Below are 26,167 nucleotides of genomic sequence, written 5' to 3'. Positions count from 1 at the left end.
TATAGTGGGGGACATAAAAATCCTCTTATTTATATCAATATCAAAAGCAGTTTTTGAGGGCCTAAATCCTGAATTCAGGAATAATCCTGAACTTTGACACCTCTGATATATATTGGGCAATGCATGTGGCCTGTAGAGTGCTCACACATATTTTCTTTCATCTTACCAAGAGACCTAGTTTTTTTTTACCTCGAGTGACTCTGTTTCGAACTCTGCGTAGTTATAATAGGGACTAATGTTCTGACCAACTTCTATGAAGATAATTCAATAAATGCAGCTTAGAAGGATGTTCACAAGGCAAATGTAGACAGACAACAAAAGACCATCACAAAAGCCCAACATCAGCGTGTCTAAACACTGGAGATTTTGGACAAGGCAAATGTTGACAGACAACAAAAGACCATCACAAAAGACCAACATCAGCGTGTCTAAACACTGGATATTATAGTTTTGATTTATGTGCATTGGACTAAGAGCCTTATCTGAAGCTTACTGATCTCAACTGTAATCAAAGCATATGGCTTAACAAAAAAACACTTGTTTCTTATAGCCTGGATTTTCAATTTCATATTTTAAGAAGTGTTTCACTGTCGGAGACATATGCCCCACCCCCCCCCCCCCAAAAAAAAAGCAACAACAGGGCTTTGAACTAGTGACTCCAATTTCAATATAGGTCATCTAACTGTCCAAGGCCAATGCACATATGAAGTATCAAGCCAATCGTTCAATTGGTTGACGCGTTATTGATCGGAAACTATTTCACTTAAGTGTGAAAGTGACCATGACCTTTGACCCCAATTTCAATAGGGACCATCTACTGCCCAAGGCCAATGTACATGTGAAGCATCATTCCTATCTGTCAATTCATTGACGAGTTACGGATCTGAAACAAACTGGTCTACCAACATTCAGACTGGTCTACCGACAGACAGTGTGATAGTGACCTTGACCTAGTGACCCAAATTTTAATAGGGTCATCTACTGTCGAGGGCCAATTCACATGTGAAGTATCAAGCCAATCGGTCAATTCACAGACATTCAGACTGGTCTACCGACAGACACACCTACCAACATCCAGCAAAACAATATACCCCTTCTTATTCGACAAGGGGCATAATAAACAGCCTGACAACAACGATCAGCATGTGGGTTTTTTTCTTTATTTTTCTCTTCAACAATGGAATCCACAACATACTTTACTCCTGAAAGAAAAGAAATTTGGTTAAAAATTTATGTAATATGGCTCTTAGATTTATTAATACATGTTTTAAGTACACACTCTTAAAACTTGACCTCATATCTGTTCTATTAATTTGGCATTTTTGTGTCGCATTTTATGACCACAAAGAAACTTCTGTCATGTTTTGATGAAAGAGCTTACATCAGAAATAAACATTTGTCAACCTGGATTTTTCAGGAGAACGAAAGTCTTGCAGTTCATCATGCTAAACTCTGATCATCAATACATATATAGTACTAATAAACAAAGAGCAAATTGAAAACCTGGAAAGTTTTAATCAATTTTGAATTCATTTGAGAGCACAAAAGAACTGACAGAACGTTGGTCTGTTAGTGTAAACTTAAAACTAAATCAAGAATGTCAAACCAAACACAGAATGTGACTACAGAGCATCCATATCCGACCAAGAGAATATGACATTTGTAAATGTATTTTGCTGATAAAAGACAGTCATTGTATTGACTATTTTTCATTGGATGATTTTGCCCTAGCAGTCTTGCAGTCTCTTATTGAACCTCAGACAAAGCTAGTAAAAATATTTCAACAACTTCACGTAAGCTAAATTGTAAATGACTTTTCATCATTTTTATATTGATAGAGCTTACATCAGTAGAAATAAATGTCAACCTGTTAGTTCAGGAGAACGAAAGTCTTGTAGCTCATCATTTTAAGCTCTGTTCATATCAACCAATAAATACATGTAGAAAGTGTTCATATCAACCAATAAATACATGTAGAAAGTGTTCATATCAACCAATAAATACATGTAGAAACAAGATTTATGACAACAACATAAACTTACATCTGGGACATCGTATTCCCCACTGTTGACTCCGTCAATAACATCATGGGGAGGCTTGCCGTCCACTGTGCAGCCAACAGACTGAGCTGTACCTAGAAATGTATAGATATTTAATTAATAGTTTTTTGTTAAGTTAGTATAGTTACTTATTACAGCTAATTATAAACAGAATGTAAGGAATGTCATGTCATGCATGTCAATTATGACAAGTTATGAGAATGTTATAAGTTCACATTGTGTAGTTGTAAATGAAGTATCTACTGCATTTTCATGTACTTTAAACTGCATGACATTTTGACAATGAAATTACTCCTTTATCCCTATGTGCTAGTACAACAATGCCTACACAGAATATTTTCAATTTCCACCTTATTCACACTTCAAAATGTTGTCAAGCCTCATAATTGCAGGACCTCTTGTTATCACTTGCAGTCAACAATAAAAATGTGATGGTCATTAATCATTGGCTTGTAGTACATTTCAACTGGGGAGAATCTTACCTATTGACTAAGACAAGTTCATACAAAATGCACTTTACATTTTTTAATGTTGATTTTTCAGATTTTGATATTTAATTATGCATACATCTAACGAATCACTATAATTTTATAGAAAGGAAGTTCTCATCACATTGAAAGTCAACTCTTTTGATAATGTTGCTTCTGCTTGTGCTCCCAATATTGCACTATACCCATGTAAGGAGAACTGCCCCACCATTCAGCAGCCACATTTTCTAGAGGAACCGTTTTTAACTCTGCCAACTCGTTATATGCGCCAATCTTTATTGGAAAGACTTGCATAAAAAACAGCTAGCAAGGGCCTTGCAAATACCACATAAAGTTGTAACATAATTACTTATTGTTCGTGGAGAACACACAGTAACAAACAAAGTTCAATTCTGTTTTCATCGTGATTTATTTCTGTTAAATATATTCTAATACAATGCTGACTAATGTTCGTGAAATACAAATTTACAGCGCGGCGACCAATATGGCCGCCACGTCAAGAAAAACATGACAAATCTAACCGCAGAATCTAATACTTAATTCTGACCAAACATCTACATTTTGTCTACAGGTTAATTTGCATAAAACTCCCTTATAACTTTGATTGGTCATTAGTGTCCGTTTCTTCACATGCTTATTGTTGATTGGTTGAATTGCTAAATGTACTGAATCAATGATACCCTGAGAACGGAGAAAACAAACTATTCAATTATTTACACACTTATCAAATAATCCCTATGTTCTCTTATAGTTGTATAAGATTGCGTTTCCCGGTGCAATACTTTGTTTGACTGATGCAACTTTGTATGACTGATGCAAACAAGGGTATTACAGTCTTCGAAATTAGCTTTGAAAAGTAACATGCCAGTCGGGCCAGTTACTTAAGAATTTTTACATGCCCAACATATTTTTTACATGCCCAAACTTTTTAAACCAAAATTATAACAAATCACAACATTTTAACACTTACATGCTACACATAGTAAAGCAGAACATTTGTTTCAATAGTAGTGAATACAACTACATCTAATCAGTCACTAGAATTAAGACGGTCGATCGTTACACCAGTGCTCTTGAAAAGAGCGTTCTCTGGTGTCCTCGTACCATTTCTTGGCTTCCTTTTTCTCTAAATCATTGTCAATTTTGGAAGTGCTTTATCGGGCTTAGCCCCATCAACATACCTAAGATACTGCATAGCCTCTATGTCGACAATGACATTTGTTTACATTGACAAAAACGGAAGCGAATTACTTGATTGAAATGATCGGTTCAAAAAGCATCTTCTCGATTAATGTCTAGAGAAACCGTCGATAAGAACCGAATGTGACCGAACTGCATCGGTCAAAAACAATAACAATGACGTATGCAAGCAGGTGCGTGTTGTTAAACCAATCGAATTTCATTGTTTTACAACTTACGGCAAGGTGTTTGTTCGCAAAATTGAAAAATAGATCTGCAAATATCAAGAACCGCTTACGATTTTTTTTATATAAACTGTCAATTGGCTTCAATAATTTACATGCCCGGCGGGCCACAAACGTGAATTTTTGTATGTGCCCGGCAGTAATTTTACTCGCCTGTGGTGATCGGGTGTGTGCTAATTTCGAAGACAGGTATTATTGTTAGGCCCCTATGTCAATATCGTTGACCATTTTCAATTGAACCTATCTAAATATACTAATTTTTATCTTTCAATTTGTTGACTTAGCCTACTTTAGCATTAAATGTACAGGTATGACTTGTCTCTACTTGCGAGAGATCTTTTATAATTTAACAAATAAAAATACTTTCCAAATTATAGAATCATGGCAAATATATCACCAAGAATTATTATTAAATTTCCAAACTTCATTATGTTATTATTTTGTTTAACATTCAACTATTTTCTTTATAGAACCCTTATTATTATGATATCAGATGTATCATAATTATATGCTGTTTCATTACACAGTTTTCTTTATGCAGAACGTTAAAAAAATGATACCAATATCAGTAATTTCCTTTTCACAAATTGAGTCCGTTACCTCATAGAGAATTAAAAACTTTTTATATGTAATCAAAAGCTAATACATGACAATCTCATATTAATCATTGGTCACGTTATTTCAATTAACATCAAATATCCAGTATTTCCTCACTCAACTGAAAGCACGTTGCAGTTTTTATTGTAGCCAATTTCATATTGAAGCATGCTCAAAATTAACTTAATTAGCTTTTTACGAGACATGACACACATGATAACGACTTGCAGATTTTGAAACCTGGATTGAAGAAATATGTTAATTACTATATTTTCAACAGATAACAGTACATGCAAGTAAAATTTAATTTGCATATAAATTGGTTGTTTTGCCTATCAAAAAGCCAAGATACGTAATTTAATTATTAAATCATTTGTATACTAATCGTATTTAAATGCATGGTATGTCATTTATGTGCAGTAATTGAAGAAAGACTATAATATTTCCAGAATACCTATACCACCTTATTACTTATAATGTGCACATGATGAAGTTATAAATCAAAAATAGCTATTGCATTGTCAGGTAATTCAACAGGGACCACATTTTGACATCCTTATGAAATCACTATTTATGTGCCACTGCTATTAAAATGATGCCTTCACAATATTTTGGGGTTCGGCAACTTATTGACTCTTTAACATGTTGTCAAGCCTCATAATTGCAGGACCTCTTGTTATCACTTGCAGTCAACAATAGAAATGTGATGGTCATTAATCATTGGCTTAAACTACGTTTCAACTTGGGAGAATCATACCATATGAATGGCTCAACAATTCACATTTATTAAATAAAAAAGTTAATACACTTTGCAGATATATAAGTGTTGATTTAGATTATTTTTTTCAGTTTTAATTGTTGGTACATCTACCTATCAGTAAAATGCTATAAATGATGGAGGTTTTCATTAAATTTAAATTCAAATATGTCTTCTGTACAGACGGATTTACAGGATTCAGAAATGATGCAGGCACACTTTGAAAAACCAGAAATTCAAATATCACCACATGTGGGAAAACCTTTTATTCACAAAAATTGTTGCCATTGATTGACTTATTAACTGGATTTTTTTTATCAAAACCCGTAGAATTTCTTTTCAAAAATTCAATCAGTGACCTCATAGAGAAAAAAAACTTTTCACGAGTAATCAAAAGCTAATACATGACAATCTCAAATTAATCATTGGTCACGTTATTGCAATTAACATAAAATATACACGTATTTCTCTTTACTAAACTGAAATTCTACGTATCGCATGTTGCAGTATTTATTGTACCGGGTTCCATATTAATGGAACTTCAGTATTATCTTTGGAATTTTATATTAAGCCTAGACAGTAGACTTCCACTCACCACTAAGAGCTCCAGATACAAAATTTAGTCTAGGGATGTTAACTTGAAATATTTTGTATTTCAAGCGTAAAAAAACAAAGTTTTTAATCAATGATTTTTTACTATTCTGGGTCTATTGGCTCCTTCTTTATTCCCATCAAATACTTTGTTTAACTGTGCAATAAGATGTTAACCTTAAACAGCATAGTTTTAATCAAAACATACAAAAGACTTTGTCAAAGACCTCATTAAACTTGGAAAAATAATGGTGGAGTTCCAATAACTTTCCCAAGATTACAGGACCTCCAATCTTGGAAGTTCAATTAGTCAATACTTCCATAAGAATATGGAACAAATAAGGCATGACAATTAACAAGGTTTATTTTGCATGAAGGAAATGTCAGTTGGGCCTATACACGATTTTTCACTTGCTATTTTTTTTAATCATTTGTACAAAGATGTTGTCTTTACTTTAAACAGAAACGTATCTTCTCAGTATCTGGACCTCCCCTGCTTTTAGATTGGTACTAACTACTTGTGACAGTAGAAGTGGAAAATAAGAATTGTTTACAATCTCTTTAGGACTCTATAAATCAGCATTTTCTACTGTATTTTTTCACTTTTACTTATGTTGATAGGATAAAATGGAAGAGCATCATTTACTGTTTATATTCTACAGGGAAAAGGAGTCTTGTCAAATTGGAATTTTGTAAGTCGATAAAATGGCAAATTTGGGATTTTTTCCAACAAAATGGACCAGATAGGTATTTACTTTATCAACAGATATTGACACATCAGGCCTCTTCCTGGCCATTTTGGGGGAAAAAGCATATCAATTATACTTATATTACATAAAATATACAGAAGTTTTTCAGCTATGTTAAAAGACTGCAAAACAGATCCGATCCCAAAGCAAACAGACCTGGTCCCAACAGATCCCTATAGACAGACAACATTCCCTTCATGTTTTGTGCATTAAAAAATGGAACCAATTGCCAAACGTCCATGTTAAGACTTGCGATTTTCTGCAGCCCTATGTAACTAGATACCCAAGTACAGTTGTTACACACTAGTCTTACCTAGCTACCGATGCACAGTGGTTACACACCAGTCTTACCTAGCTACCAAAGAACAGTGGTTACACACCAGTCTTACCTACCTACCCATGTACAGCGGTTGCGCACCAGTCTTACCTAGCACTTCTTTGAGGGTGCCAATCAAGTTCTTGGCCATACTACGCTCCCTCATGGCCTTGGCTATCTTGATCATCTCATCAAATGTGATGTTACCAGAGTGCTTCACTGAGGAAATGATTCAGGGGAAAACATTTGAATACTGTATGACAGTATCTCAAAATAGCAGGCCAAACCATCAAAACGAGGAATTACAAGTATCTGATAATTCATTTACCTCTTATTAATTTTTTTTTCAAGACCTTTCTGTACTTTTCAATCATGCAATACTATGTTATACAATGTCCTTTACATCTAATTCTTGAGGAATTTCTTCACCAATACTCAGTTTATCACCAATTATTAAGTATCATAAGTATTTTAAAAGCTTTTTCCAGAAGAAAGTTATAAGAACAAGACAAAATATCAGAAATGTAAAACGAGACCACATTTCCCTCAATTAACTCATCACCCAAACACAGCTTGATCAAGATCATCAAACTTAAAACAGTGACAAAGAGTCAGGGCCAGTAGCAAATTTTCAATTAATTCCATTGAATGTAGCAGAATATAATTAACAAGAAACTGTCGGAGACGGGTGATGCTCCCCAAAGGGTTTTTTGGTCACAATATTGCACTATATATTCAGATAAAAGGAAACGTCTTGAGGGCACAGTAGTTGGGGGGACAAGAATTTTTTAATAGAAAATTTCAAAGGACCATAACTCTGTGAAAAATCATCCGACCAGAACCCGCTGCACATCTCTTGGTAGTGAAGCTTTCCATAAAGTTTCATTGAATTCCGGTCATTAGTTGCTGAGAAATAGCCCCGACAAGAATTGCACTATATGTACAGTTAACAGAAAATTAAAAAAATTTCAAAGGGCCATAACTCTGTGAAAAATCATCCGACCAGAATAGCTGATAATATTCGGGGTGTGATTGAGGCAAAGTCAGAGGGGAGGAAAATTCTATCAACTGATTTTGACTACGCGAATGGCGCGCATAACCCAATGACAAACCTTAAAACAGGCATTAAAATAAACAACTTCTTGAACTTCATAACAATATTTCTTTATAGACCTGTTAAACTTCACATTTAACATACTGACGCTGCAAAGTAAACAGTATTCATTGTGATCAATAGCAGCAGTTTTTCAATGTATTGAATTACAGTAAATGGACTAAATATAAACAAATACACTTGTTCTTCTTGTGTTAATGATGTATTGAACTGAGTTAAATTAATATATTTAATTTGTTTACCTTTCAATATCTTGCATTTCGCATCTTCAGTTCAATGCTATTTCTGTTAACTGAACAGCGTGACAAACATAATAAAGCAGAATATGCATATGAATATGATTATAAACAGATCCACTAACATATAAATCAAATCATGTTTGTCTATTTCCATGTTCAAAAGATACTCTTCTAAATTGTTTTACTTCGCGAATAGACTGAACTCCAATTTGCAAACACTGGTTTCAATGACACAAATTCACTGTGCACATTTCTAAACAAAAAGTGTGTTGCTTGTATTTAAAACGTAGTCTTTTTCGTTGACAAACACATTTTTCCTATCAAACTATATGATGTCAGTCGTTAATTCGATTGCTATTTGTCTTTTCAATAATCATACTTTTCGCTTCACAACTGCAACATATGCAAACAAATCAGCTTAGAAATACCAAAAACATTCTAAGAAACCAATTTTAATTGGAAGATTGGGAAACGAATGCCAATTATATCGCTCGTTTTAAAAATGCTTAGGCGGAATCTACCAGTGTAAAATGAGGAGAGATTTCGCGGGCCACGGATATTTAGGGCCGCTTATGAAATACGTCCGCGGAATCGGTGGTACCCCCTCTCCCCCACATTTTTTTTAAACGAATTTACGCGAATCTCAGAAGTGACCCCCGGGACAACCCAATCCGCGGAAATTCGCGGATTCGCAAAAAAATCACACCCCTGAATATGCACATCTCCTCTTGGTAGTGAAGCTTCCCATAAAAAAAAGTTTCATTGAATTCCGATCATTAGTTGCTGAGAAATAGCCCGGACAAGAATTGCGCTATATGTACAGTTTATGGGAAATTTCAAAGGGCCAGAACTGTGAAAAAATCATCCGACCAGAACCCGCTGATAATATGCACATCTCCTCTTGGTAGTGAAGCTTCCCATAAAGTTTCATTGAATTCCGATCATTAGCTGCCGAGAAATAGCCCAGACAAAAATTGTGCACGGACGGACAGACACACGGACGGACGGACAGACGAAGCAGCGACTATATGCTCCCTCCAAAATAAATTTTGGGGGAGCATTATAAACATGAGCCTTGCTCTGCAAAAACCAGGCTTAATGCAATCTGCACAGGCTAATCAGGTACGATTCTTTCAGCATACACTTTATTTTCGTTTAGAATGGCATTTCTTTAAACAAAAAATTCCATAAAAGCAGAAAGTATCTAGAATGTGCTGACGTCACAGACTAAAAATATAAATCTGGGACGATACTCTACAGACATGCATTAAGCCTCATTTTCCCAAATGAGGCTTATTTATGTAACGACCATCAGCTGACAGTGCTTACCATGCTTGACCTTCTTCCTGTCCCTGGGGGGCTCCTTTAGTGCCTTGATGATGAGGGAGGAGGCGCTGGGCACCACATCCACCTTTGCGACACGGTTCTGGATGGTCAGCTTGCAGGTGATCTTGAGCCCCTTCCAGTCTCCTGTGGCCTTCTGGATGTCGTCACCTACCTTCTTGGGTGACTGTAAGCAATAGAATAGAACAAGACTGAAACTTAATTATTTGTTGTTGTTTGTTTTTTTCAACACTATTAAAACTAAGTTTTTTTATTGTGCAAATATAAGTCTAATATTGAACTTACTTTTATGCTCAATTTTAAAAATCAACAGCAATTTCCCAAATTTAGTCAAAAAGATGTAACTTAGCCCAAATGTGGAATAACACCACGATAAATACGTAATTGTTCAATTAATTAGGATCCTGATTGATGCACTTCTATGGCCTCATTTGAGCCTTTTAAATACAAGAGCACCGCCTTGCGGGTGCAGACCGCTCATCTATTTTCTTTTTAAAGGTGAAGGGACTCTCATTTTCAATCACAAAGGAGGGAGGGGTGGAGTGAAGAGGGGTGTATAGCATGGGAATGTGGACATTTATTACATTATTTTCCAAAAATGTGAAAAAAATGCTAAAAAAAAAAAAAAAAAAAATTGGGGTGGGGTGGGGGTTTAACCATTTAAAAAAATGAAATTTGGGGTGGAGATGGGGTGGGGGGGTATAGTGTGAGGGTGTGGTGGTCATTTGTGAGATGATCTTAAAAAAAAAAAAAAAAAAATCGGGTGGGGTGAGGGGGGGTGTGGGGGTATTCTTGGGTGCGATGGTTGGACGGTATTTCAAACATAAAATAAATATTTGTGTTTTTTATCGGTTTCAAAAAAATTATAATTTGGGGGTGGGGTGGGGGTATAGTGTGAGGGTGTGTTGGTCATTTGTGAGATGATCTTAAAAAAAAAAAAATGGGGGGGGGGGGGGGAGGGCACGGGGGATGGTTTGGGGGGAGTCTATTGTGGTATGTAAGGCAAGAGTAGTTTTGTCAAAGTATCAATCAAATTTAATCATAAATAAAGAAGTTATGGCAATTTTTGCAAAATTTAATAATTTGACCTTGAGAGTCAAGGTCATTCAAAGGTCAAGGTAAAATTCAACTTGCCAGGTACAGTAACCTCATGATAGCATGAAAGTATTTGAAGTTTGAAAGCAATAGCCTTGATAGTTAAGAAGTAAAGTGGATCGAAACACAAATTTTAACCATATATTCAAAGTTGCTAAGTCAAAAAAGGGCCATAATTCCGTAAAAATGACAACCAGAGTTATGCAACTTGTCCTTTTACTGTACCCTTATGATAGTTTGCGAGTGTTCCAAGTATGAAAGCAATATCTATGATACTTTAGGGGTATAGTGGACCAAAACACAAAACTTAACCAAATTTTCAATTTTCTAAGTATAAAGGGCCCATAATTCCATCCAAATGCCAGTCAGAGTTACATAACTTTGCCTGCACAGTCCCCTTATGATAGTTAATAAGTGTTGCAAGTATGAAAGCAATAGCTTTGATACTGTAGGAATAAAGTGGACCTAAACACAAAACTTAACCAAATTTTCAATTTTCTAAGTATAAAAAGGGCCCATAATTCTGTCAAAATGCTAGCCAGAGTTACATTACTTTGCCTGCACAGTCCCCTTATGATAGTTAGTAAGTGTTGCAAGTATGAAAGCAATAGCTTTGATACTTACGGAATAAAATGGACCTAAACACAAAACTTAAACAAAATTTTCAATCTTCTAAGTATAAAAAGGGCACATAATTCTGTCAAAATGCACGCCAGAGTTATCTAACTTTGTCTGCCCAGTCCCCTCATGATAGTAAGTAAGTGTTCCAAGTTTGAATGCAATAGCATTGATACTTTCTGAGAAAAGTGGACCTAAACACAAAACTTAACCAAAATTTTCAATTTTCTAAGTATAAAAAGGGCACATAATTCTGTCAAATTGCACGCCAGAGTAATCTAACTTTGCCTGCCCAGTCCTCTCATGATGGTAAGTAAGTGTACCAAGTTTGAATGCAATAGCATTGATACTTTCTGAGAAAAGTGGACCTAAACGTAAAACTTAACCGGACGCCGACGCAGACGCAAAGGTGATGACAATAGCTCATAATTTTTTTTCAAAAAATAGATGAGCTAAAAATGCAACTTCTATTATACTATTTACCAGCTTCTTTAAGTTACACTAGGTTTTCCACGTATGACCCAGTTTCAAACAAAGCAAAGATATACATGGGACAAATATTTCGCCCTTGTTTCATGAAGAGTAGGCAATAAAAGTAGACTGAATTGTTTACAAGGTACAAGTTTGACAGGCATGTACGTGTAGCACAACAGAACAAGAGGGCCAAGATGGCCCTAGTTCGCTCACCTGAGAGGAGTTGGTTCATTCAATCTTTACCAAACGTCAAACTTGACCTAGATATTGTCCAGACAAACATCCTGGTCAAGTTTTATCATTATTGAACCAAAACTCTGGCATATGGAGTGTTTTTGTTTTTGTAAGATTTGATCTGGTGACCTATATTTTGAGTTGATCCCCCCTTACCAAACATCAAACTTTGCTTACAAAAATAAATATTATGACCAAGATTCATAAAATCTGAAACAAAATTGTGACCTCTATAGAGTATTTACAAGGATTTTGTATAATATAATGAAAATTTGGACAATCTACGGTCAATAATTATGGCATTCATTATGTGATATATAAACAAGAGCACCGCCTTGCGGGTGCAGACCGCTCATCTACCGTATTTTCTTTTTAAAGGTGAAGGGACTCTCATTTTCAATCACAAAGGAGGGAGGAGCGGAGTGAAGAGGGTTGTATAGTGTGGGGGTGTGGTGGTCATTTGTGACATTATCTTAAAAAAAAAAAAAAAAAAAAAAATAGGGGGGGGGGGGGAGGGCACAGGGGATGGTTTGGGTGGAGTCTATTGTGGTATGTCAGGTAAGAGTGGTTTTGTCAAAGTATCAATCAAATCTAATCATAAATAAAGAAGTTATGGCAATTTTAGCAAAATTTAATAATTTGACCTTGAGATTAAAGGTCATTCGAAGGTAAAATTAAACTTGCCAGGTACAGTAACCTCATGATAGCATGAAAGTATTTGAAGTTTGAAAGCAATAGCCTTGATACTTAAGAAGTAAAGTGGATCGAAACACACAATTTAACCATATATTCAAAGTTACTAAGTCAAAAAAGGGCCATAATCCCGTAAAAATGACAACCAGAGTTATGCAACTTGTCCTTTTACTGTACCCACGTGATAGTTTGCGAGTGTTCCAAGTATGAAAGCAATATCTATGATACTTTAGGGGTAAAGTGGACCAAAACACAAAACTTAACCAAATTTTCAATTTTCTAAGTATAAAAAGGGCACATAATTCTGTCAAAATGCCAGTCAGAGTTACATTACTTTGCCTGCACAGTCCCCTTATGATAGTTAATAAGTGTTGCAAGTATGAAAGCAATAGCTTTGATACTGTAGGAATAAAGTGGACCTAAACACAAAACTTTACAAAATTTTCAATTTTCAAAGTATAAAAAGGGTAAATAATTCTGTCAAAATGCATGCCAGAGTTATCTAACTTTGCCTGCCCAGTCCCCTCATGATAGTAAGTAAGTGTACCAAGTTTGAATGCCATAGCATTGATAGAAAAGTGGAACTAAACGCAAAACTTAACCAAAATTTTCAATTTTCTAAGTATAAAAAGGGCACATAATTCTGTCAAAATGCACGCCAGAGTTATCTAACTTTGCCTGCCCAGTCCCCTCATGATAGTAAGTGTACCAAGTTTGAATGCAATAGCATTAAGGCCACGACTTTTTTTTCTATTGGTTTACAAAAATTATTTTGAAAATGGTCCATCGGGCGGTCGAAAAAAAAAAAAAAAAAAAAAACATCATTGGAAAAATAAGTTTATACTAATAACATCAGAACAAAGACATCATATCTTTTATAACCTTAACACAGAGACGAAAAATCAAATTATGCAATGAAACACATCTTTATCTTCAAATGAAATGAGTCACCTAAAAGCACCTTTTGTAACATCAGGCAATTTTAAACACTCCATTAAATGCCATGCGTTCTTCTCCCATTAAAACGAAAAACTGCGCTTTATTTCCGTCATTCGATGCGCACCATTACGCAATGCGATGCCCGTTGCATAAATCTTATATAAGATAAACTACTCATACACAAAGTATGTGTTTGCTCTTATTGTACTTAATGACATCGTCCATGAAAAAAAATCGAGGTAGATCGATCCCCGCGTCGTCACGGTAATGTTTGTTAAAGTTGTTGTTGTCATGAAAACTCGTTGATTTACAACGCAAAACGTCTTATTTGAACTGACGCGAATTAATACAATCATATTTGTCAACTTGGCTTTTGCTTTATTTTGATAATTTAATCCAAAGTTTAATGTTAGCAAGTGTTTTTACTGGAATTGTAAACAAGGAGCCAGTTAAAGTCTTCCGAAAATGTGCAGTCTGTGTGAATTGACAGTTTGACGTCATCAAAGGAAAGCCGCTTGCTGTCTGAAGCAATAAAGCGACATATTTCGCGCCGACAAAATTGGCTTCCTTTGTTTAGCAATCAACATGCCGAACCAATCGTGCGTTTGTTTCTCAATTGCAATCCTCCAATTTAATAATAGCACGTGCATAGCTCCGCCTTCGAATCTTTTGCAGAGAATGGAGGCGGAGTTTAACGGTTAATTGAGCTAGTATTTTACGCAAGTTGAGTTCCGATTTGCCGAAATTACTCGGCCCTAAGCATTAAATCGACAAATACATTTATCAATGATTTCCGAGATATACCGATTTGTTCCGATTTCCAAACTTTCTGTACAGTTCCTATAAACTATGGCGGACTTGTTAACAAAATTCCTAAACACATATATCGTAAATAATGGCAGTGTTTTATTGGATTATTTATACTAATTATCAAATTGCAAGGTAATACTTTTTTATCTACTATAATATCGGGTTTGTTTAATATAATAAACATGTTAAACAATATAGTTGCGTCACAGACTCGGAAATAAATTTTGATGCGGTCGACATTTTACTGATGCTGATTTTCCTATTGTCTGTAATTAAATAAATTTTGAGAAGTGCCCATAAAAGGACTGGTACATACTGTGTCACATTGAAAAATATCCCGATCTCTGTAATATATGTGAACCAATCGTTGATTGTACTTACTTGATTTTATTCGTAACCGTACTCAAACCGGATCGTTTTTTTTTCTCGTTTCGCTCGTTTTTCAGTGCGGTCGGGAATAATATATATAAAAAAAAGACGATTTTCTGATTTTATTTTTTTTCCCATTTTCCAAAAATTAGGGTCGGCGGTTTTGTAAACCAAGAAATATAAAAGTCGTGGCCTAATACATTCTGAGAAAAGTGGACCTAAACGCAAAACTTAACCGGACGCCGACGCCAAGGTGATGACAATAGCTCATAATTTTTTTTCAAAAAATAGATGAGCTAAAAACCAATCTTTGTACCACGTTTCATGATGATTGGGCAAAAAAAAAGATCTCTAGAGTGTTCACAAGCTTTTTTTACTACATGTACAGGGGACAAAAATTCCACTCGTCCGCTCGTATTGACGAGTGAAATCTTGAAAGAACGAGTGAATTTCCCTAAAGCTCTCGTCCTACAGGACGAGTGAAAAAAAACCTGATGTTAAAATATGTATTTTCTGACCAGTAAGACTCTTTTTCATTAAATAAAATCATTTCTTAAAGCATATCTATTCCGAAAGTAGACCGCGAATGAACCGGAAATCGTAATTGTAAATTTCATACAGGAGGTGCGTGTTGTTATGCGAGACTGTGTCCCGAGTAAATATTGGCTTTTTGGTGTAAACTTTGCGCGTCCATGTTGACAGGGAACCATCTGACTTCATTCACTGTAAGTATTGATTTTTTTAAGGAATTATTTTACTGTGAAGTACGGTTTTAAACCAGTCTGAAAATCATCTGAAAAATGTCTGACATACGAGCGTTCTTTAAAGGGGGCAGGAGCGATGTTCAACCATCCGAAATGGAAAGCACGCAAGCATTAGAAAAAGGAAAAAACAAATTTGTCTTCATTTATTTATTTTGTGTTCCTCATAAATAAAGTAAGTTAACATTTCTTCTGTGATCAGCTGGCATGAATAACTAAGAAAGCAGCATTTTAGCAGTGATATAGGAAACATTGTTAGTCATATCAGTCCTTTGCAATCTTTCTTTCACACATATTTGAAGGACAAATGCATGTGTTTGCAGGACTAGTGAAAATTTTAATGCACTTGTCCTGCAGGACGAGTGCAATTTATAAATATTTTTGTCCCCTGATGTATATAAATATAAGAAAACTGCCCCCCCCCCCAGGCAGCCATGTTATTCACATGACCAAATTTCATGAAAATTGGGCCAAATATGTGACTTCTAGAGTGTTCACATGCTTTCACTATATACATATAGAGAAAAATGCCCCTCTCACTGGCGGCCATGTTTTTTCACCGATCTGGACCATTTTCGAACTCGTCCGAGATATCAATAAAACCAATGTTTTGACCAACTTTCATGAAGATTGGGCAAAAATTGTGACTTCTAGAGTGTTTAAAAGGTTTCTCTTTAGCCAAATAAGGAAAACTGCCCCCCCCCCCTCCCGGCAGCCACGTTATTCAACTGACCGGAACCATTTTCGAACTCAACTCTCATAACAAGGAAACAAATGTTCTCACCAAATTTCATGAAAATTGGGCCAAATATGTGACTTCTAGAGTGTTAATATGTTTTCACTATATACATATAGAGAAAAATGCCCCGCCCACTGCCGGCCATGTTTTTTCATCGATCTGGACCATTTTCAAACTCGTCCGAGATATCAATAAAACCAATGTTTTGACCAACTTTCCTGATGATTGGGCAAAAATTGTGACTTCTAGAGTGTTTACAAGGTTACTCTATAGCCAAATAAGGAAAACTGCCCCGCCCACTGGCGGCCATGCGCTATGTTTTTCAACGGCCGGAACCACTTTTGAACTCAACCAACATATCATTAAGGCAAACATTTTGACAAAGTTACATGAACATTAGGCATGAAATGTGACTTCTACAGTGTTTACAAGGTTTTCTTTTTTTTACCTAGTGACCTAGTTTTTGACCAGCATGACCCAGTTTCGAACTTGATCGAGATATCATTGGGACAAATCTTCTGACCAAGTTTCATGAAGATCTGACATGAAATGTGGCCTCTAGAGTGTATACAAACCAAATGTGGACGATGGACGGAAAACGGACGAAGACCGGTCACAAAAGCTCACCAGAGCAATCAGGTGAGCTAAAAATTATCAAGTGTACAAAGAAACTCTATAAAGCTCATAATGAGCACACCCATGAGCATGTTGTGCCCAAGTGCACTACAAGTCACTGTAACCTGTAATATCTATTTACATCAGTGAAAGTTAAAAATGTCTGAAAACTGGAAATTTTTGCGTGGGAGGTGGGTGGTGGTGGCCAGGTGGGTGAAGGTGAAAGCCCTGGTTGGGGGCCATGGGGGGGCAAAGCCCACCAAAAGCTCCAGAAATGTAGCTATCAGAAACCATAAAAGTAAGGTAAGGCATAAAAAAAATAATGTTGTGGTTCCGGTCACCCCACCCTACCTAGGAAAATGTGCCGACCCTAAAGTTTTTATTGACTGTGCTGACCCTAAACTTTTTTTACCGTTTTCCGGTAGGATAAATATCAAAGCAATATCGACTTAGCCGAAAATTGTAAGAGCCGATTTATTATCCTCTGTCAATTACGTCATGTATCTCTTTATCCACCTAAAGCCTGCATTAAGGCGGATCGTCGTTGTAACTGGCCAATGAGAGCGCACGCTTTGAATGAGCGACAACACTCGTAAGCAGTCATACCTGTACCTGCAGTAAAATCATGCAGACATCGAGTGACGCAATTTTCATAAGTGTGTGATTTTATGGCAGTTTGTTGGCTTTGTTATCTAACACACTCATCGGTCCCTACGTTGTACACCTCCACAATGAAATCTCGGCCACTTACTTAGAAGACAGATGATGGCAACCGGGTGAAATCCTCGTTGATATTGTGTGAAATCAACAAATTCTAGCTTCAAATAAACAGTGCTTTATCCTGTGTCTCAATAAAAAGCGCGCAAACATTATGCAGACATGTAGAACGTCGCATGGAAAGTGTGGATGTATTTTGTGTTGTATAAAAAATGTACATCACATCAGGCGATTTACGCGTGTTCAGTGGAAAAACTTGCCCCGATTGGACGTTATTTCATCACTTCTTTAAATAGTAACAAACGCCAAAATTTATTTGATACTACAGAAAAATGGCGAATGTTAGTGTTTCTTGAAATTCTTGAGCACTTATATCGTTTTTACCAGAATTTGCTTTACAACTGGAATATACGGAATTATCGGGTATTATGAGTAGTGAAGGGAAAAGTAGCAAGTATATGCAGTAATAGATAGAAAGTTGATACTGAATCGATCGAGACGGGATTATGCGTATCTATTCAGGAAAAGGTAAAACATTTTTTTAAATGTTATCAATTACGTCATTGTTTTTTTTTCTTCTTGAAGAGTCATATCGCACCAAATAACGTCATTTCACTCTAAAAATGTAATAGAAATAACATATGGAGGGTGCAACCCATACCCCCCCGCCCAGCACTTGGTAAGTTTCATGTGATCGTAAGTGGGTGAGGTGAAACAGTGATTTTTTTTTACTTTCAATTACATGATTTAATAACATTGATATATTAAGTAAGCTGCATTCATTATGTTCATACACCCATATTAAACTTAGTTTTTTCACCTGGCTGGAAAAAAAAGTTGTTAAAATGATAAATATACAAAGAAGATCACTACACAATAATTGGAACACTTTTCTATGGTGTAGATAGAGGTTTTATGTGAAAACCATCAGCATAAAATGACTTAAAAACAGGCTCTTGTCTGGAGAAAAAAATTAATAAATAAAAAATCCACCTACCCTACCTTGAAATTTTAGCAATGTTACCAGAACCACAACATTATTTTGTTTAGGCCTAAATTACTTCTCATGCGACTTTTAAAGACCATCTTCTTACTTTCTCCATTATAAGAATGTATTGCTTTAAAATTAATGACATAATGAGAGGTGTGGTATCAGTCTGACAGCTGTATACTTTACAAACCTCGGATCTGGTTTATTAGAAGACATTGCGATTGTTTTACTTAAACGTGCGCCTGCTATTTCAGGGCTATAGATAACAAGCCTATTTGTGTTATTACGCAATTTAAATAACCAAAAACATAATTAAATTCAAAATAGAGCGTACAAAAAGGCAAATACAAATTTAATAACTTAATTCCCATAAAAAAACATGCGTCACGAAACGCAATTCTTACAAACAACGGGTGTTTGTTAAAGACTGGTTATTTTCTGTACAAAAATGTACCGGATAGTTTATATGCCGTCCTATGAAGAAAAGAAGGCAGTCTTTCCAGCGGTTATCAATCATTGGGGTATTATTGTAATTATTTGGAGACCCGTCCAATTTCTACTTTCATTTTCAAGGTATTCAACTCAAAATTACCCGAAACGGGGTGCACGGCTTTGAAAAGCCATAACTTCATCAACTGTGCAGCGATTTTCACAAATTCGGTCCTTTTCAACGCAAAAATGAATTAACTTTGATCAGAAATTCAGTATTTGTTTGTTGTAATGTACAGGTACCTTTTTGAATTCCATTTGTATAACTACTACAGTAATGTTAGTAGATTTTTATCTTATTATTTATGTCATTCCCTAAATTACCCAATCGAGTTTAAAAAACGCGGTTGAAAAACCCAATTAAGCTCAAAAGTAGGGGGTGAACATTTTTGCTAAAACTCTATTGAATTTACAAAAACCCTATTGTTGTCAAAAACAGGGGGTGAATTACTAGTGCTGCAACAATATACCGGTTTATCGGTATATATCGCAATACGCAATCCGCATTTTGTATTGCGATATGATTTTCATCATACCGGTACGAAAATTTTACAAAAATTCATTCACATTTCGTCCAGAAAAGCCATCCAAAATAATGATAACAAGGTTAACAAAACAAAGCAGTGCAAATTTTTTTTTCCGTAAAAATAGCATTCTGAAAGAGTATTATACGGAGTAGCGTTGTTACATCGGAGCATTCGTTCGCACAGCTGTAAATGTTTCGTTCGATTCTGAATTGAGCATTATTAAATTTGTAATCCGAATTTCGGAAATATGCTTCCAAATTTTAATGCTAATGCGACAATAAAAAATTCTAGCGTCAAATAAAAAGTGCTTTATCCTTTGTCTCAATAAAAGGCGCGCGAAAAGTATACACACATGTAGAACGTCGCATGGAAAGTATGGGTGTATTTTGTGTTGCATAAAAACGGGAACATCACGTCAGGTGAATTACGCGTGTTCAGTGGAAAAAAAATGCCCCGGTTTGACATTTTTTCATCACATCTTTTAATAGTAACAGCAATTTTCCTTGTCCAATCGGGAAAAGTACCCGTACCGGTCAAATTGGGAAAAATCGAGTCGTGAAAACATAAAAATTGGGAAAAATCGAGTCGTGAAAACCTCAAATTGGGAAATTGGTGTATTTGATTTTTTGCTCCCAAATACTTTAAAGTTGATAACCAAGTGTTTTCAAGCTGTCAATTTTATATACACCTAGGTTCAAGCTATAGAGCTGCAAAGGGGAACTAACTAAATGTTGCTTAAAAAAAAAAAAAAAAAAAAATTATTATTTTTTTTATACCTTAAATTGGGAATTTAGGCCACGACTTTTATATTTCTTGGTTTACAAAACCGCCGACCCTAATTTTTGGAAAATGGGAAAAAAAATAAAATCGGAAAATCGTCTTTTTTTATTTATGTTACTCCCGACCGCACTGAATAACGAGCGAAACGAGAAAACAAAACGATCCGGTTTGAGTACTGTTGCGAATAAAATCAAGTAAGTACAATCAACGATTGGTTCACATATTTTGCATATTGCAGAGACCGGGGTAGTTTTCAATGTGACACATTATGTACCAGTCCTTGTATGGGCACTTCTCAAAATTTATTTTGGGTAAAAATTACGCTAGCAAAAATTACAGACAATAGGAAAATCAACGTCAGTAAAATGTCGACCCCATCAAAATTTATTTCCGAGTCTGTGAGGCAAATATATTGTTTAACATGTTAATTATATTAAACAAACCCGATATTATAGCAGATAAAAAGTTTTACCTTGCAATTTAATAATTAGTATAAATAATCCAATAAAACACTCCCATTTTTTACGATATATATGTTAAGGAATTTTGTAAACACGTCCGCCATAGTTTATAGGAACTGTACAAAAAGTTTGGAAATCGGAACAAATCGGTATATCTCTGAAAATCATTGATAAATGTATTTGTCGTTTCAATGCTTAGGGCATTGAGTAATTTCGGCAAATCGGAACTCAACTTGTGTAAAACACTAGCTCAATTAACTGTTAAACTCCTCCTCCATTCTCTGCAAAAGATTCGAAGGCGGAGCTATGCACGTGCTATTATTAAATTGGAGGATTGCAATTGAGTAACAAACACACAATTGGTTCGGCATGTTAATTGCTAGACAAATGAAGCAAATTTTGTTGGCGCGAAATTTGTCGCTTTATTGCTTCAGACAGAAAGCGGCTTTCCTTTGATGACGTCAAACTGTCAATTCACACAGACTGCACATTTTCGGAAGACTTTAACTGACTCCTTGTTTACAATTTCAGTACAAAAACACTTGCTAACATTAAACTTTGGATTAAATTATCAAAATAAAGCAAAAGTGAAGTTGACAAATATGATTAAATTAATTCGCGTCAGTTCAAATAAGACGTTTTGCGTTGTAAATCAATGAGTTTTCATGACAACAACAACTTTAACAAACATTACCGCGACGACGCGGGAATCGATCTACCTGGATTTTTTTCATGGACGATCTCATAAGTCGAGTAAGAGCAAACACATAATTTTTGTAAGAGTAGTTTAGTTTATATTATATAAGATTTATGCAACAGGCATCGCATTGCGTTATGGTGCGCATCGAATTACGGAAATAAAGCGCAGTTTTTCGTTTTTAATGGGAGGAGAACGCATGTCATGTAATGGAGTGTTTAAAATTGACTGATGTTACAAAAGGTGCTTTTAGGACTCATTTCATTTGAAGATATAGATGTGTTTCATTGCATAATATGATTTTTTTGTCTCTGTGTTAAGGTTACAAAAGATATGTTGTCTTTGTTCTGATGTTATTAGTATTAACTTTTTTCCAATGTTTTTTTTTTTTAGACCGCCCGATGGACCATTTTCAAAATAATTTTTGTAAACCAATACAAAAAAAAGTCGTGGCCTTAAGGACAGCAATTGGGAAATATGTATTTTTATTGCAATTGGGAAAGTGCCGTTTACCGGTACTTTATAAAGAAGGAGGAAAATCGCTGAGTAACGAATGTAATGTATTTGATACTTAAGAAAATTTGCGAATGTTTGTGTTTCTTGTTATTCTTGAGCACATTTATAGTAAATATATACCATATTTGCTTTAAAACTGGAATATACGGGATTATCAGGCAGCGATTTTCCTCCTTCTTTATAAAGTACCGGTAAACGGTACTTTCCCAATCGAACGAAAATTCCCAAATTCCCAAAACGGTACTTTCCCAATCGAGCGAAAATTCCCAATCGGCATCTGGAAAAATCCCAATCAGCGTCCGAATTTTTTCTCAAAACGATAGAAAGTTTCGTAAAAAAACCAACTTTCGGCGAGCGAACAAAGAAAATCGTATAGTTGTGTGTAACCACGCGCTCGATTAATTTCGGGTTTTATTATTCAGCGCATTCAATCAATAGAGTTGTTACTGTTTCCGGTTCTTTTGCCAGGCAGCCAGCGTACTGTTTTACATCCGTTTGTAACCTTATCGTAGTTTGAAATGAGTCATAATAGCAAATATTATGCCAAAAAACCAATCGGAACCATCAATCACAGGACACATTGACAGCAATAATGATGCTGTGCAGGGAGGGATGCAAGCAACTGAGTGATGATTAAACATCAAAGATTGTTGAAATTTCACAAAAATGAAAGAGAGAGACATTGCTTTAAAAGAGATTAAAACAACTAGTAATTGATTTGGTGTGTTCTTTATAATATTTTGTTATTTATATAAACTTTATAACTTAATGGTCATTAAGGCATGCCTGCAAATGATTATTTAAATGGGTATGTTCAATTAAGTATGAACTGTATGATGTATTCAATAAGACCCAAACTTCACGACGCGATTTTCCCAATTTCAGGATTTCACGACTCGATTTTTCCCAATTTTGAGGTTTTCACGACTCAATTTTTCCCAATCGGACCGGTACGGGTACTTTTCCCAATTGGACAAGGAAAATCGCTGTCAGGTAATTGGCAAGTTATAATTTTGGTACAAGTAAGCAATATATTGCGATATATTGCAATACAGGTTTTTGAACTGACAATATATTGCAATATGGTTTTTGGCGTATTGTTGCAGCACTATGAATTACCCAGTATACCCCAAAAGTTATCTATAGCCCTGTATCTATTGGCTGCCTACCCCCCCCCCCCTCCAAAAATCATAATTCCGTTTAAACACAGAAAACTTTCACCCATGCATTTAACTGAAATGTTCCTGATAATCGATTTTATGCACATTCCATCAGTTATTATTTAATAAAAGGTTAAAATAAAACAATATTTTTCCAAAAAAAAAAAAAAACAAGGGACAAAATTGTCACAAAACCAGGTTTTCATTGTGAAAAAAAATCTGATAAAGGGAGAAAACTCAAACTGAACTTTTGAAATGAACAAACAAAATTAACCCCCTTTGTAAGTTTTTTTTTTTAAATCTATTTTTAGTCGTGGCGACCTTGACATTGGAGATATTGACGTGATTCTTTTGTGCGACACACCGTCCCATGATGGTGAACAAATGTGCCAAATGATTTTAAAATCTCACAATGAATGACATAGTTATGGCCAGGACAAGCTCATTTATGGCCATTTTTGACCTTTGAACTCAAAGTGTGACCTTGACCTTGGAGATATCGACGTAATTATTTCGCGCGACACACCGTCCAATGATGGTGAACAAATGTGCCAAATGATTTTAAAATCTGACAATGAATGACATAGTTATGGCCCGGACATATGGCTTGTTCCGCCCGCCCGCCAGCCAGCCCGCATTCGCCAATCTAATAACCAGTTTTTTCCTTTGGAAAACCTGGTTAATAACCCTTAAATTCCCAATTTTATATTCCAGAAATACTGAAACAGCAAGAATAACTGATAAGAGCCCAAGGGCCTTCAGTGTTCATTCCTAACACCAAATTAACATGTTGTTGTTTCACTTACCAGACCCAAAGGACCAATCTTGGGGGCAAGAGTGGAAGTGGCGGGGACTTCACCACCTATAGCCTTCACATACACTGAAATATACAGTAACAAGTTGGCTATGGCAATCTACAAGCCATGTGCATGAATATCCAAACCAGACTAATCCAGTGGGTAACATCAGAGTAATACCATTTCCATTACAATGTAAAATGGAAAATAATTATGTTGATAACAATAAAATAAAAAAATTAATGACTGATAAGATTAAATTAACCTTTGATTGATTTCACCTAAAATGATAGTAAATCAGGGCTTAGTCGTGAGGGAAACGTGGGAGATAACTCTCCCTTGACATATGAACTCCTCCCTCCAATAACATGAAGGATAAGTGGCTTTTATCTCATTTTGCAGGGCTCGAAATTAACACTCGCACACTCGCAAAATGCGAGTGAAAAATACCGATTGCGAGTTAAGTTTTCAGCCACTAGTAATTTTTTGCGAGTAGAGAAATAGTGAAAAAAAAACAGTATTATTGCTAAATGCGTTCGACGTCCTGAACGCTAAACCATAGGTCATAGAACGTCCTAATACCCGTATGCGGAAACGCGCACCTTGTATATAGACTGGTATACTTATAGTACAGATACGAGGATGGTATTGGTACAAAGAACGTTAAACAGTCGACTAATTCACACGTGTTCATTGAACTTGAACATACATGGCGTCGAAGCGAAAAATAACATGTAGTTTCTTTTTGCCCACAGATGGAAATAACAATACGATAGATAAAGCAAAGTTAACTGTTGAATAAAAAAAACGATATTAAATTATGTGTCCAGCAAAATTTGCGAGAATGTTTTTGATTTTGCGAGTCGGTATTAAAGCTGCTCGCAATGTTTTGCAAGTAGAAAAAAAAAATAAATTCGAGCCCTGTTTTGAGATTTACTTTGAGCCAGAAATTGGCCGTTAATATATCAATTAAGTTCAGTTAAATGCAATAATAAATATCACAACATTAACACCAGTGGTTTTTTTTCATTCAAAATCAGGTCCAGTAACCAGACCCATTCCCAATGGAAAAAAGTATATATTTTTCCAAAATGGAAGCTAAAAATTCCCAATGGTAGGTTTCAAAAAAAAAAAAAAAAAATTATCTCAATATTTAGTTCATCTCCCATCCATATAAAATCAAACTTAGTAAATTTAATACTGGACACACTTGTATCCTCAATTTTTAAGCATTTGTTAGCAAAAGAACAACACTTAATTTCCCAATTTTAGTCAAAACGCAGTGAATTTTCCCATCCCAAAAGGACCCGGCCCCATTCCCAAAATGGTGGAAAAAAAACACTGTTAAGCATCCGAATATTACAGCTTCAGTATTAATGAAATTGATAGTTTCTTTGAAAGTCTCAAAATAGAGTAATGTGAACTAACAAGCGATTGCCTTAACCAGTAGGCAATGGTGACTAAGTCAGTCTTGTCAACATGTGAAACGTTAAATAACTTATCCAAGTGTTTTACCAACTATCCTGTTTAAGCAGAACAATTTTATCGATTTCAAATGATAACTGTTAAACGAAATAAATAATTCAGTTCCAAGTCTCATATTCAAGTGTTTGTGTTCATTTAATGTCTTAATCATTGACAAAACATGAAACAATGCAACGATTTGTGAAAAAAGTAACTTCTTATAATTTAATTCACAAAATTTCATGATGCATAAACAGCATGAAGAATCATATTCATAATATACAAACTTAGACTGTTTACCATCAGCTCTCGAACATAACGTCGTCATCTGCCGATCCGGACATTTCCAATTTACATTTTTATGACTCCTTACCAATCTGAACGACCGATGCGTCGAATTTAGGAGGCATTGTTGATGTTGCTTATGTATCTATGGGATGTAAACTCTTCAAGTTGGTGTTGGATGAGTCCGATTTCTTGGACACGACCAAAATGTGTTGCACCACCGAGAAGATTAGAGGTGGAAAAGGAAGTATGTGATC

The 26,167-nt window shown here is 35.4% G+C and overlaps 1 protein-coding gene across 2 annotated transcripts; it reads right to left on the bottom strand.

Moving 5' to 3' along the window:
- Positions 1-1,144: 1,144 nt before the first annotated feature.
- LOC127851166 (60S ribosomal protein L12-like) lies at positions 1,145-26,167 on the bottom strand. 2 transcript variants are annotated; one of them, XM_052384788.1, is made up of 6 exons: positions 25,999-26,167; positions 24,171-24,244; positions 9,665-9,845; positions 7,094-7,201; positions 2,043-2,134; positions 1,145-1,202 (listed from the first exon to the last, which is right to left on the bottom strand). In XM_052384788.1, exons 1-6 carry the CDS (start codon positions 26,033-26,035, stop codon positions 1,197-1,199), a joined length of 498 nt encoding a protein of 165 aa, XP_052240748.1. In that variant the 5' UTR covers positions 26,036-26,167; the 3' UTR covers positions 1,145-1,196. The 2 variants fall into 2 exon arrangements, with proteins under 2 accessions (XP_052240748.1, XP_052240756.1); XM_052384796.1 differs by having other exon boundaries at positions 25,926-26,079.

Source organism: Dreissena polymorpha, chromosome 1, assembly GCF_020536995.1.
Source record: "Dreissena polymorpha isolate Duluth1 chromosome 1, UMN_Dpol_1.0, whole genome shotgun sequence".
Classification (NCBI taxonomy): Eukaryota; Metazoa; Mollusca; class Bivalvia; order Myida; family Dreissenidae; genus Dreissena; species Dreissena polymorpha.
Note: the sequence above shows the minus strand (reverse complement) of the source record. Positions and strands in the feature narration are given on the sequence as shown.